This window comes from Parasteatoda tepidariorum, chromosome 11 (assembly GCF_982258835.1).
Source record: "Parasteatoda tepidariorum strain Cologne lab strain chromosome 11, Ptep-v5.0, whole genome shotgun sequence".
Taxonomy (NCBI): Eukaryota; Metazoa; Arthropoda; class Arachnida; order Araneae; family Theridiidae; genus Parasteatoda; species Parasteatoda tepidariorum.
In genome coordinates this window covers 54,721,539-54,736,920 of record NC_141765.1, presented here as the reverse complement: position 1 = coordinate 54,736,920, position 15,382 = coordinate 54,721,539, and the positions used below count along the sequence as shown (strand labels likewise).

Below are 15,382 nucleotides of genomic sequence, written 5' to 3'. Positions count from 1 at the left end.
AAGTCTGAATATAAAAGGTATGGTTGTGTGAATATGCATTTCAGCAAACCTTTTTAACTTTTTAAACTAGTACTTTACTAATTATAATTGCGTTACTTTGAAAGATAAACTTTAATTTATATACATATTTTTTCGGACTTCATTGTAGTATTTCAAACACCAGTATTTAACAGGTGTGTCAGACCTTTATTCTATACTATTTTAGAATAAAAAAGGTCATTTACGAGCATATTCAGGCTATATACTAATTAAGTACAAAGCAATTAACCACGGTTGAAGTGAAACACTTCCTACAATGCAGCACACACGCAGCTAGCACCGAGAGAAAGACCACAGGGTTAAAAGAGAGATCGTTCAATATCTCGATATTATAAAGGACTGATTTCTAATACAGATTTGGGCTAGTTGAAGTGAAAAGACTACGAGTTCAGATGCATTCTCGGAAATAAAACTCTCACTTTCGACGTCTCAGTAATCTTTGAGCAGTATTTTGTTAATTTTGAGAATCAATTCGTCATGAAAGCACGTGATTGGTGACGAAACTTGAGCTCTCAAATATAGGGCGAAAATGTTTCTTCAACTCGAATGGTGGGAGATTGCTAACTAGAATGACTAACTAGAAAGACTAGACAATCGAAAATAATGTGGAGAATTTAACGACCGCATTGCAACCTTGATAAGCCTGCTGTTCAACCCTGGTTTCATAAAATAAAATAAAATGTTCAACTGGGTATTTGCTGAATACGTTGGATGTGATAAAAAGGATGATTCGGGATTTTGCAACAAACCCTAATGCCTAATGATTTATTGATATATTATTGATAAATAATCAATAGTCACTTAACCGCGTATAGCTTACTTGTCATAATGCAATAAAATGAGCTCATTTTGTGGCAGGTGAGGTTTTTTGGGGCATTCTTTTCTTATATTGCTTCTAACGATAATAAAAATAAGTTACTGATTGCAGATTTTTTTCAATGCCTTAGGTTTTTTAAAAAATCGACAATGACTCAGATTCATTTCGTTTTCACTTAAGCAAATTTCCAGAGTTGAGTGACGCGGCTCTGTAGAAGTTTTCATAGGACTTCAAGTAAGGAAGGAAATTGTTGATATCCACTTCCAAGACTTACTCAATGGTACTGAAAGAAATGCGTGGAGGACATCCAAATCAGTTGAAGCCAATTTCTTTCAAAATTATAAATGTTAAGACTATGTAAATGCTGTGTAAAACTATGAAATTCATTAGAAAGTAGAGACAGTTGATTGTCAACTTGACCCTTAAAATTTATCCCCTGAACTTTATCTCTAGAAATTTATCTCTTTTAGATTAAAGAAGTATTTTCAAGTTTATATGTGCTTTATATCTAACTAGTTATTTCCATATGGAATATATGTCATGTGACCTAATCCCGTTATTTTTCAGCTAATGATGTTAATGAATATTTCACTTAGCAACAAATTGTACAAGTAAATTATAAATGGTTTTAGAAGCATATTTAAAAAACTGCGAGTGATAGAGACAAATCATGAGTAAATTGCAAATTAGCATGTTCCAATTGTCTTGGAAATTGCAACGAAAATGAAGTTATTTTGCTACCACTTTTTAAAATTCGTTTCGGTTACATCGTATAAAATCTGTACAAATAAGGATAGTGACATTATTCTTTAAAATTTTGTTTAATTTAAATTTTACTTTTTTGAACAAATAATTAAATGAAAACGCAGGTATAAAATGAAATGAAAACCGAATAATAAACAAATGATAATAATTTTGAGGCAAATCTGAATAAACTTAGTTTACAATAAAAATAATTTCAACAAAAATTTTCAACTATTCCAATTTTTTATTATAAGAAAAAAAAACAATGCAGTTTTTTATTCGCTATTTTTTTCCTTGTGTCTTATAATTGTGTACTCCATTGCCATTACTTTGTTGGAAAAAAAAGGTTTCAAAAAACAAATCTTAATTGGATAAGATATTAAAACAATAAAAGCAAAGAAACAAAAGTCGCTCGTATGTCTTAATTAAAAAGATTAGATGAATTAATCATGCTTATAACGCAAAAATTAAATTTGTCTGGAATTCATTAAAAATAATCATTAGGAGAAAAACTGCGAAAACATAAGCCTGGCATTTTAAAGTTTCTAAAGTTAGAAAAAATAAGATTTCAGTAATTGCATTCTAGTACTTAAATTTTTTACTTTGTTTGTTTCCTTAATTCAATAAAAAATATACTAGTAAATAAAGTACGCTGATCACGTGTTATGTAACGCATCAATAAAGACAGAAACCGAATTAATTTTTAAGAGAATTTCACAGGTGAAGATTCTAAATTTGAAATGATTACAGTAATTATTAAGATTAGCATGAATTAATATCTCGCATTAAATTTGATTGAAATGCATTTGTGACAATAATAATGCGCTTTGCTATTTTTTTTTTGTTAAATTGTTAATGTTTGGAAGATAGTTTTAAGAACAAATTGTCTTTTTGTATGAATTCAATTAAGTGCAATCAGTTTAAATGCTGATTGATTATAATTAACAGTCAAATAAGTTAGAATTATTAAGTTTTACAGTTGACTTATCATAAGACGCTGTTCACAGTGAATCACCTTAGTCAACCATTACTGGCAGTGGTCGTCAGTGAATGGGTGGAGGACCACTTGGATCAGCCTGCAAAGGGACAGAGGATGTGCGGTATAGGTCCTCTTTAAGCTCTACTACCACAAAATCCCTTGTCATTATCGACAGGGCGTCGGGCTACCACAGCTCGAGAGCCATCCCCTCTTCAGATTTGCAAAATTTTGATGTCTTGGGATCATTCTCAGGGATGTTTGCCAGACTGTCACCAATAGCCCCTTGATGTCACAATTGGCATTACATATTTCCTAGCCGATAAAATTTCTTAAATTTATTTTTTTAAAATCCTTTCTGAAGGAATTTTAATTAAATTAAACCAATTATATAGTTTTCATTACATTTTAAAAATCGAATTGAAAATATTTTATTCTTTTCTTAACAATCGATGTAACGGCTAACTTTCTGTTTCAATACTAATGTAAGACTCATACTCCCTCTCGCGGCTGAATCGAAAATAAAAATCTACTTATAACTCTTTACTCTTTATTTCGTACCATAAAAGTGCATCAGTTACATGGTTATACTAATTCTCACAGCTTTTTTGGCGATTTGCTTTCGCCAAATTATTTTCAAATATCTTTCGATAAATCAGCCAAATTATTAGACGCACTAAAAGGTTCTTTGTAAAATCTTAATTATCAGGTGATACTATACAGCTTTATTGTTTTACGCTACTGAAACCGGTTTACACCTGTTTAAGCTCGTGTATCAATTGGTTAAATTAGACGATATATAACAGGGGTGGCCAAGCTCCTTGATGGTTGAGCCATCTTTCCAAATTTGAAATTTTTCGCGAGCCGCAATTAAATACGTATTTAAAAGGTATGCAAAAGAGGTATTAAATTGTTTTAACATAAATTATATGTATTGAGAACATATAAGTTAAAATACAAAATATGCGTATTGAATTTAAATATTAAAAATTAAACGCATTTTTTTTACTTCTCTTGATAATTCGCTAAAATTAGGTGAATAATTGGTGACAGCACCTCTCAGTAATTCTTTGAGATGCTGGTTAGTTAATACTGATCGGTGTTAGGATTTCACCAATTTTAAAGTGAAATATAATAATTCACCTGAGTACGTTGTTCTAAATATTGAAATAATTCGACAAGCGGCCTTTTTTTAATTCAGGATACTTCGATTCTGGTATAAATTTCTAAAATTCAGTAATCGATGTCGACTTATATTTTAATTGTAGGGCTTGATCTTCTTGCATCTCTATTAATTCTAATTCTCCAGATGCTTTTTATGTCATAATTACATTGGAAATGGAAAACTCACCTTGAATTGAACAATGTTGCACTCAGTCTTTCATATTTGTTCTCAGTAATATAAAAGACATTTTGTAACGCATACAGAACGATAATAATTTTTAAATTATAAAAGCACAAAAATGAAAAGGGAACTCGGGTACATTTATCGAGAGCCACAAATAATTCTTCAAAGAGCCCCGCATGGCTCGCGAGCCGCAGGTTGGCCACCCCTGATATATAATATAAATTCGACGATTGGATAAATTAGACGATATACTATATAAATATAGAATATTTATTATATCAGGTATTATAATAGTAGGGGAGAGTGGGGTCAATTGTAACAGGGTACGATTGTAACAGAGCAAAAATTTCGAGTGTCGGGATCTAGATTTGATTCCTAGGTGGCGCACATGGTGTATTTAATAAATCTACATGTACACCCCTGATGGCAACCATTTTTATGTACTTTTGAAAGAGTTACATCACAAAAGATAGTTTCACGCCACGCAAGTACTTTTTTTGGTATTAGAATATTACATTGTAACAAAGTAATATTGTTTAAACAAATACAATTTAGTAACCGAATATGTAAGTGGACACCTTAATTAACATTTCAATAAAAAAAAAGATTAGTTTTACTAATTAACTAGCATTGTTTTTAACAAATGAAGCTGAAATGGCGTCTTGGGGACAATTGTAACAATAAGTAAAGGGACGATTGTAACTGCTGAAAATAATTAATCTTATGTTTACAAACCATTTTTTAACTCTTTAAGAACCACCAATAGCTTCCTATATCATTTATATTATGTTGCATGCGCATTACTTTATTTGTCACCTTTCACAGCATAAAAATTTTTAACCCCTTAAAGTTAAAAGTTTAACCCTTTAGGTCTCTGCTCATTATTATTTTTACTCCTAAAATATCACTACTATTTTGATCAATAAAAAAATATATCACAACTATGATAATATGTGTAATTAACTATGTTTTAGTTGAATTTATGAACTGTTACAATCGACCCCGTAAGTGGGGACAATTGTAACAAGTGCACGACTGTCAAAAATCGTTAATAACTAATATAATAACATTTAAAGTCAGGTATTTTTTTTTCTAGTAGAGGATAGTCTACTTTACTCGTCTATCAATTAATATTAATAATATATTGGATTTTTTGTTAGTTTAAAATAGTTAAGTAAAAAATGTTACAATTGACCCCACTCTCCCCTATACTACAATAATTAAGCCAAATTATTTGACGCACTGTAATGTTTTAATAATTACATGTTTTGTGCGAGTTTATATGCAATACTTTTATATTTAAACAGGCATGTAATGAATTTTTATTCGGGAGATTTTTTACACGCTTCCTATTTGTATTTATTTTTAGCGTATTGAATTATAATGTTAACCAATTGATACAGGAACGTAAACCGGTAAACCAAGGGTAAACCGGTTTCAGCGGCGTAAAAACAATAAAGCTGTATAGTATCACTAGATAATTACGATTTTTCATGGAATTTAATAGTGCGTAATCTAATAATTTAACCAGGAAATGTAGTTTATTCCCTTGACTAGGGTGGGAAAAATGGCTAGTTTCAGAATGGAAAAACATTGCCTTTTTACTTCTGCGAAAAATTAATCAAGAAACATTTGAAATAGCAGGCATAGAATTCAATCTGACTTTATTAATTGTTAAAATGCTTTTCACAGGAGAATGTATTGATACTTTAAAAAAAATGACATCTCAATGAAATGATAATATCTTCGAGAAACACTGAGATAATAAACGTGAGAATAGTTTAAAATCAATAAAGAAAATAGTGATACTGTTTTATTACCGGTAGAAAATCTAATAACTTGCTAAAAATAGCTTTCTCATAATTTAAAAGCTATTGAGAAGAAAAAAAATTGTGAAAAAGAGAGGTTAGAGAACGATAACTGAGAAACGGAAATAAGGCATTTTCCGTGAAGCGTCGATTCACAAATTCTGCTTTGACAAAAGTAATTTTTGAAATTAAAATCGATCTGCACAGCTAGGCGAAATAAAACTTTTTAAAATCTTGAAGGTGAATAATGATCATTTATTTGCTGTCACCTTCTTTAATGTTAGAGGTTATTGCTTTCTTCCCTGTCCAAAGAGCTATTATTTGTTTTGACTTAATGGAAGCACCTAACACTTCTTCACCCACATAAATAATGCATTTGACCTTTGATTTTTTTTTCTTTCTACGAAAAAGCGTAATTTAATGTAAGCAGTGACCATAAAGTGGGCTAAAGAAAAGCTCATATCACTCTTTTTTTCCCTGTCAGCAATGGTAAAAAGGTAGGAATTAATTACTCTGGAAAAGATCTGGGAGATGCAGAGAACGAAAATGTCACTTTTATGTGATTACATTCTGTTTAGATGTTTTTCTTGCATATTGTATCATCCCACGTGATTTACGTGACAAAAATAAGAATGGAACTTCTGCTTCTGCAGATTACGAAACAGAATAAATGTAAACACAACAAATCGGATTATGTATGATGAGCTGTTCTTTATTTGCGATGTTTAAGGAGTAACATTAACAAATCATGGAAAAGAAGAATATTGCAAAAATTCCCACGCAATAAAATTAAGTACACATTGTTAGAAATTCCTTGGATACAATGGTTAAATAACAATTTATTTAATTGTTATTTCACCATATTCAAACAAAACAGTCAAATAACCATAAATAAGATGGCATTCAAACTCTAAATTGACAGAAAAATCGGTTGTTTACTACTTTCACCTAATACGGTTAAACAACCAGAATTTAATCACACCAACTTGTTCCCTCCTAATGAAGTCACTTTTCTCGCAGCTGGCTAAACATTACATCTGAGAGGGCTCAGCTGTCAATCTCATGTCCAACAAAACGGGGATTCGAGTCCCAGCGTTGACATCACAAAATTTCCTCCAATCCCTTAAACACATGAAGAGTTATCAGTATCCTGTATTCCCTAATTTGCGACCAAGGAATATTAAAATACGTTGAGGAAAGATGGCAGCACCATAAAGCTGCTAAATTATCTTCCATGTTCAGTCTTTTTTTAACAATTTTGAAACCATACTAGTTGTAAATGGTTAAAAAACTATATAAATTTTGTATCCATGGTATTTTAACATTACAAGTTGTAAACGGTTTTAAAACCGTAAAGGTAAAAAATGTTCTTTACCGTAAACTTTACGATTAATTGGCTGCTGCCGGTTATTTTACCATAATTTTAGGGAGAAAATTCTAACAGTATACTTCAGTTTCGGTAAATTGAATTAAATACCGATTATGAAAAATAATATTTATTTATTTTCTACATATTATACTCAATAAAATGTGAAAGGGATTTCTAATTGTTTGCAATGAGTTATGAAGTTTTTGATTGATTAAAACAAGACGTTTGCAACATTTATATTCGTCAATTTTGAGATCGCAACATATTTAAACACCTTCTTTCGAAAGTCTGTTACAATTACCGTACTGTATAATAATGAGTTTTCTGGTAAAAAAAAACCCTTATTCAGTTAATAAAAACCAAAATATACGACATTTGAATCATTCATTTGGTAACTTTTAAATTCATATGGAATCGGTTTACCTAAAAATTCTGATTTTCAAAATTATACTTCTTACAGCCTCGCAATTAGTGACAAATTAAAAAATTAAAAGTAAATGAAATCAAATAAATGGTTTCATGCCATGCTCTAAGGTACTACTGAAAAATGATCAAATTTTACCACAGTTACCCAATTTTATCACGCATTATAAAACCATTTTTATTGTTCATTTCACCAAAGTCATTACGAAACTGTTTCGGTAAATAATACCGAGGTTTTTGGTGTTCCCATAGAGCCAGAAACATGGGCCAGCTGGAAAAGGAAATATTTTTAATTTTTTGAAATCAAATCAAATTACTAATTTATTTAAATTAATTTTGCTAGTTGAATGCGACCTAATTTAATGCTTAGCCACTGAATCATACTTTCATAATACTTATATAAAAGCTGAACATCAACAATTCTGTTTTATCCCAAAGTCATAAAACAAAGCCTTCAGTATCTCGCAATTTCTCCGCCAAAACAAGTAGCGTAGAGAACCGAAAAGAAATATCCGAAGACCTCATAAGAAAGTAAATTCCTGCTGTAACAAGCACTTTCGTCAAAGAATACTTTTTTCCATCATCGAATCTCAGCTAGAAGATCCATAACTGTCTTTTTATTCACAGATAATAGCTGATACGAGATCTTTTAATAAGTAATGAACAGTTGGAGCTGCGAAAGAAATGAGCCTTGCTTATCTGCTTCATTTCTTAATAATGTGTATTAGAGTGTCAGTCAAATATGAAAAAAAAATTATAAAATGTATTTTTTTGTGGTAAATAAATAATTTTTGGATAAATCTAGGAAATTTTAATTGATGTAACCGAGAACACTATTGGAATATTTACTTTAAATTAAAGGAGAAAAACTCTCAATAATTACGTAAACAAATAAAAATAGATTTGTATTTTATTATATTTAGAAAGATTATTGCATTATTTTTATTTGTATTTTATCGCAAGCTACTGAATAAACTTAGTTTGGAGCTTCGATACTTACAGTCATATATACACTGGTTATCATAAATTAAGGAAAAATCACAAAAATAGCGATAACTCTTTCAAAAGTAAGCCAAACCGTGCAAAATTTGCATATGTTGTCCACTAAGAGTAGCTGAGTAAAATTGCAATATGCAAATTAGTGGCGCTGCACTCGGCTTACGTCATCTGCCTGGAGCATAAAAGTCCAAGTTTGAGAGAAAGCACACAAATTTTACTGTGATTGCGACATTGAAAATCTGAGATAGCCAATTCGTAATAATGACCTCTAGGCATCATTTGCCTGAAGAACTACGATGGAGAGCCATCGGGAGACTAGAGGCAGGGCAGAGTCAATCAGAAGTGGCCAGATGGCTAAATGTGAGTCCATCTGTGGTTCATAGACTTTGGAGGCAATTTCAAACCACAGATTCGGCATCTAGGAGGTTCAGTCAAGGACGGCCAACTGTTACGACCAGTGCCGATGACCGATATTTGACATTAAGTGCACGCAGGAATAGAACCGCTACTCCGACACATCTTAGATCCTCTCTTGCTGCAGCCACCGGAAGGTTGGTGTCAACGTCAACTGTGCGCAGAAGGCTCCACGAAGGTGGTCTGTATGCGAGACGACCAGCCATTTGCGTGCCGCTCACATCACGCCATAGGAGAGACCGTTTGCAGTGGGCCCGACAACATGTCCACTGGACGTCAGATCAATGGAGGCCTGTTCTCTTTACGGATGAGTCCAGGTTTAGTCTAGAAAGTGACAGTAGACGTTATTTGATATGGAGAGAACCTGGGACCCGTTATCATCCATCAAACATCCGTGAAAGAGATGCATACGGAAGAGGCAGTGTCTGTGTTTGGGGAGGCATATCCTTAGGAGGGCGCACATACCTCCATGTCTTTCCAAGGGGAACCGTGAATGCTCAGGTTTATCGAGACAACATCCTTGATGCTTATGTGCGCCCATATGCCGGGGCAATTGGTGATTGCTTCCTGTTACAGGACGATAATGCAAGACCACACAGAGCTCGCATTGTTGATGATTATCTTCAACAGGAAACAATTACTCGTATGGAGTGGCCAGCTCGATCCCCGGACTTGAATCCTATCGAGCACGTTTGGGATGCTCTAGGGAGGCGTGTATCTGCCATCAATCCGCCCCCTCAGACCCTTGCCACGCTTGCAACTGCTTTACAAGAGCAATGGCTCTCACTTCCTATTGAACTGATAGACCGCATAATTGAAAGCATCACACATCGCTGTTTGTGCTGTATTGCTTCTAGAGGCAATCATATTCCATATTAAAGGTACTTTTTCTATTGCAAACCGATACTTCCAATTTGTTTATTTTATACATGTGCTAATTTCTATACTACTATTAATGTCTGATAATTTCTTTTTATGTTGTTTAATACCTTACTATGTGTTGTATATTGTGGGTAAGTTTCATAAAATTCCATGTGTAATTTCTTGAGTTATCGCGATTTTTGTGAATTTTCCTTAATTTATGATAACCAGTGTATAATTAAATGCAACCTTTAACTCTTTCATCGCGATGGACGAGATAATTCGTCTTCCAGGAATACTCGATGTGTTCGATTGTTGTATTATTGAATATAATTATTGATTGCAATTCATTATTAATCTTTAAAGTAAGATGCTTAAGTTTTACATTTTATTTCAATTTTAGAACTGCATGGGAACTCTAAGTGCAGAGGAAGGGACAGAGGCGCTTTTTTGCCGAGATTAAAGTGTTAAATACATAAATGTCTTTAATTGTAATATATTTTTCCAACAGGAACGGATTTAACGTAAAAATTTTTCATCATCTTAAAACAGATATTGCAGGCTGTCCTAAAGTACAAAACAATTTTGCAACATGTGATTTTTTTTAAACCAATTTTAAGCCGAAACACGACCCTTTCATATTTTTAACACACTAAACTAAAAAAAATGCATATTGCAGATGTATTTGTTATACAAAATGAAATAAAATAAACGTTATCAGCTTAAAGATAACATGCAAAAACAATCAATATAGATTCGCAATGAATGAGCAACACAAAGCATGTAGAATACACAGTTTATTGTAATAAGAATGGTGGATATTGATGCCAATTTTTCCAGAATTCTTGTTCTAAATTTCATAATGCTGATATTGATTTCAGATAGAATAATTGGAAATGTATTTAAAATCTAAATAAGCTTTAATATTTGTTTTAAACCACGAAATATTAGCTCATTCTAGGATAAAGATGCATCTTGTTAGCATTTTGAACCAAAAGACATACATTCACTGTTCCCTTAATTCATAATATGCAAATTAAAACAAACAATAAAATTATTTTAAGAATACATTTAACCAAAATATACTAATAGAATATGATTTTTGTTGTATTTAAAATCAAGATGGATTAAAACGGATTAAAACACATTGCCTTCCAGCAAAAGGTATGAAAATTATTAAAATCTGCTACCTCTTTAAACAGGTCCCAATTTATAGTCAATACATGCTTAAAAAAATAAAATTGTTCTCAATCTAAATGAACTATCATTATTTGTTATAACTGAAACATAGGAAAATCTCCTCTGTAACCAAATTAATCTCTGTGCAATAGTTTGATAAATTCATGTTCGCAAAATGAAAAGAAAGTAAAAGCAAATTTACTCTTAAGTAATGAAATTTTTTATCACTCATGGAAACTTAAATTCAATGCTTCGGGTGCTAATGATGTCATCGATTGGTTAAGATCATAATTAGAAATAAAAACATTGCTTATGTTGCCATTAATCTTTTAGAAATTGTAGATGTCTGAAGATACAAGTGTCCGAAGGAGCAAATTTCTCCCCTGAACTCTTGAAAATATTGGTTCATGTTAAGCATTATCTCTGCACAAATTTTTCACAAGGTGTCTTATTTAATCACATTTATGCCCAATTTAACCCCTCCTTACAGCACTATATTATAGTTCTAAATGGAAATTGAAATGAATTTTCCGTTAATATTTTAAGTTTATGAAGTCGAAGCAAAACTTCATCTAAATAGTAATATCTATAATGTTAAATATTTAATAATATTAAATATTTAATAATAATAATAATAACAATATTAATATTAAATATTTTTATTCTTATAACTTTTTAGACAACACATTAATAGCATATATAATATTATTTCATGGCATACAATTTACTAAATAAGATTAAACTAAGTTTGGCTTTCTGTTATTACTTTAATTATATTTCTTTTTAATTATATTTCTTTTTAATTTTATTTTTATAAAATATATTATTTATATATTGTGATGCTATTTTAGGGATTAAATATTTCATAGCATTTAAATTTTCTTTAATTTCATAAATTTAATTTTTTAACCATTCTTAATCCTATTATAATCAAATTAAATAAATTGCTAAATTTTTATCCTGTTTTATAAAAAGCGAATATGAATACTTTTATTCTTTTCTTAACAACCAATGTAGCGGCTAGGTTACGTTTTTAATTAAATACAAGTGCAAAAATCATCAATTCAGTGTCGCGATTAATCGAAAGTCAAAATTTATTTTTAACTTTATTTTTCTTTAAGCTGCTTTACTTTTCTAACCTCAAAAATGTTTCATTTACAGGGTTATATCAAATTGTAACGGTCTTTTTGGAGATTAGGTTGTATCCAGATTTTATGAAATTTAATATTAATAACGTGAGGATGGCTTTATTTTTGGTTATATTATCTATTGAAAACTCGCCGAGTTTTGGATCTCTTTCCATGCTCCCGCTAGCAACTATGCATTCATTGAAAATTTGAATTTTTTATCGTTAAACATGGAGGGATTTCACATGTCTGTCCGACCGTTGAAAATATCATAAAATTATTGTGTAAAAATTGTTTTATTAAAATAAACTGTCTTCGTCTCTGTACAAAAGACGGCTGGATATTTCATTTCGTTGATGTTATATTTTTTTGAATTTTTAAATGTGGCCATATCATTGCTATTAAAAAATATATTATTCATAAATTATATAAAATTTATTATTTAAGGATTATTATATTATTTAGTATCATGAATTAAATATATTAAACGCTTCCAAACTGAAGTAAAAATTTTAGTCTGAATATAATGGTAAAAATAATATATTATCGCCATTGATACATTATTTTATACATTGTGAATAAATTATTTTTCAGATATATTTGAAAAGTTTTATCAATTTCAATACTTCTCAGAAACTTTTACTGACGATATTGTAATTTTAGTAGATGCAGACGATCATTAATTTATCTTTAAAGCCAGTTTATAAAAGCAGTGGAAGATTTTGGTTTCATTAATGAGCACGAAACAAAATAAATGGAATGAACAAAGTTTACGGATGAAAAATTATTAATGTTTGCGGTAAATAACTTTCATTTTGATATGGTCTTAAGTTTCATTTACTTTGGCTCAATAATAATGATTCTGAAGAAATAATTTCGAAGATTCAAAAAGGAAATAAAAGCTTTTATTTATACTAATAATTTTTCAAGAATAGACTTTTAACTAATGACTTTTAAATTAAATAGACTAATAATAGACTTTTAAATTAAATTAAAAATTTTTAAAACATTTGTTAGGCCTATAATAATTTGTTTTAGTGAAATATTGTCCTACACAAATAAAGATGGCAATGACATATTAATAATTGAAGGAAAAAGTTTAGGAAGAATTTTCAGACCAATTCTAATAAACAATTCCCAGAGTGAGAACAGAGACAATAGTAAACTTGACCGTTTAATTTAACAGAAGGGTATTTAATTTCTTTTTAAATAAAACATGTAAATATTTTGGATTGCAATTATTGTTCATTTAGAAACGAAAAACTTACTTGAACAATATTCCATCTGCTAACTACACGAGCAAGTCTTTCGGTAACTTCTGAAGTTCCCGGTCCAAGAATGGCAGACATTGTTGGCTGTTTATATAACGAATGAAAAAAAGAATCCACTGCAACTCCAGAATCACACTGAAAATGAAAGATAAAGTAATTTTAATCCCAATAAATATGCAAATAAAAGGAAAATTTTTAACTATTATTTCAGAGTGTCTTCACTGATAGAAATTTTGGAGAGTATAGAATCATATATGGTTAATTTTGCTGCGGCCTTTTTATATGGCGCTAAGTAAAAACATAACTTTGCATTCTTTAAATTTGATTAAACTATAAGATTAGATTAATTTTAAACGGAAACATGCTTAATTTTAACACAGTAGCTAAGCAGTAAATTTGAGCCATATTTTATTTTCAATATTGGTCTAAAGATAGTAAAAATTTTAACAACAGTTTAACAGCTTTAAATATACACGTGGTAATAATTTTGTATTCTTCAATATCTCAATTTTTTGTGAACAATTAATTTCAGTAAGTTTTGTAGTTGAAATTAAAAAAGCTGAATTTAAACTAAAAGTACCTTATATACTATAAACAAGTACAAATCCTGCTCCGAAGCAAGATATGTTTTAACAATAAATAATTTCCATCGACTTCTGTTCATCTGCATATTGTTAAAAATTTCTCGAAAAAACTGGTTAAACAACGATTTATTTAATTGTTATTTTACTTTGTTCAAACAAAACAGTTAAATAACTATAAATTAGATGGTATTCAAATTGTTAACAGTGTGAAAAAATTTTTGTTCACCGTGTTCACTTAATACGGTTAATCAACTAGAATTTTATTGCACCAACTAGATTTGCGTAATGAAAAATATTAGTTCCTTACAGATAGGTACATATTATAGCCGAGAGAGTTAATCTGTCAATGTCATGATCGAAAGAAGGAAGTTTCGATTCGAATCCCAGCGTTGGTACAACAATATTTATTCCATTTCCTTCAAGACACGGAGAATTTCCCGTCTCCTGCACTCCTTAATTTATGACCCTGGGCTATTAGAATACAATACTCTCATTCACGTGTAGATGGCAGAGCCATAAAGCTGCTACACTATCTACAACATTCAGTTAAATTTATCTTTTACGGTTTTCAAACCATGCTAGTTGTAAATGGTTTAAAAACCATATAGTTTTATATTCATGGTTTTTTAACCAAACCAGTTGTAAATGGTTTCAAAACAGTAAAGGTTACGTTTAATTGTATAGACAAACTGCTGCCTGTTATTTTACCATAATTTAAGAATGAAAACTATAACAGTGCATAATAATCCTTGTAAAAAATGATCTTTTTGTTAATTTATTACGATAGACGGACACGAGGGACATTTTATGTATCAATTAATATTTAAGCAAGAGAGAAGAAAAACAATCCTGAAACCTTACTTATAATTTGAGAGGTTGAAAGGATTGAGCAAGGGCTTAAAATCCTTTCTAACTAGTTTATTTTTCCATTAAAATAAGAAGAAAAAAAAAAGGTTTTCGCTAGAAACCTCTTTTATCCTAAAAATAGCCTTCGCAAAGTAGTTAAAATTTAAGTCACTATTTTCTCTATTAGATTCTTTATATAGGTGAATAGGCCACATTTTTATATATTAAAAAAAACCTTAAATTTAAATGAAAACTATTTCAAAGATATTTTTCTGAATAGAATAATTTACTTGAAAAAGATTTTTGTTGTAATTTTTTTATTGTAATTGTGTAAAATTTGCAAGCTCGTTTTAAATTTTATTTTTTGATAAGTAATATAAAATGTGCTGTTTTTTTAATATTTCAACATTAGAAAAAAAATCATTATATCAGATCAAAGGAGATGTTGAAAAATGTATAGCAATAAAGATATAAGTACTATTTTTTGTTTTGGGATAAAGAAGAACTTTTCCATGTCATTGAAATATTTTCTTTTGTACTTACTGATTACAGAAGACGTAACGATGGTTAAAATTTT

General features: G+C 30.2%; 1 protein-coding gene across 1 annotated transcript in view; it reads right to left on the bottom strand.

Annotated features, from left to right (window-relative positions):
- The window catches only part of LOC139426973 (uncharacterized), a 241,413-nt gene that overhangs the window by 115,273 nt on the left and 110,758 nt on the right, over positions 1 to 15,382 (bottom strand). The window contains exon 2 of the mRNA XM_087154818.1: positions 13,373 to 13,510. Coding sequence (XP_087010944.1) covers positions 13,373 to 13,510 — 138 coding nt within the window. The remainder of the gene's footprint in view (positions 1 to 13,372; positions 13,511 to 15,382) is intronic.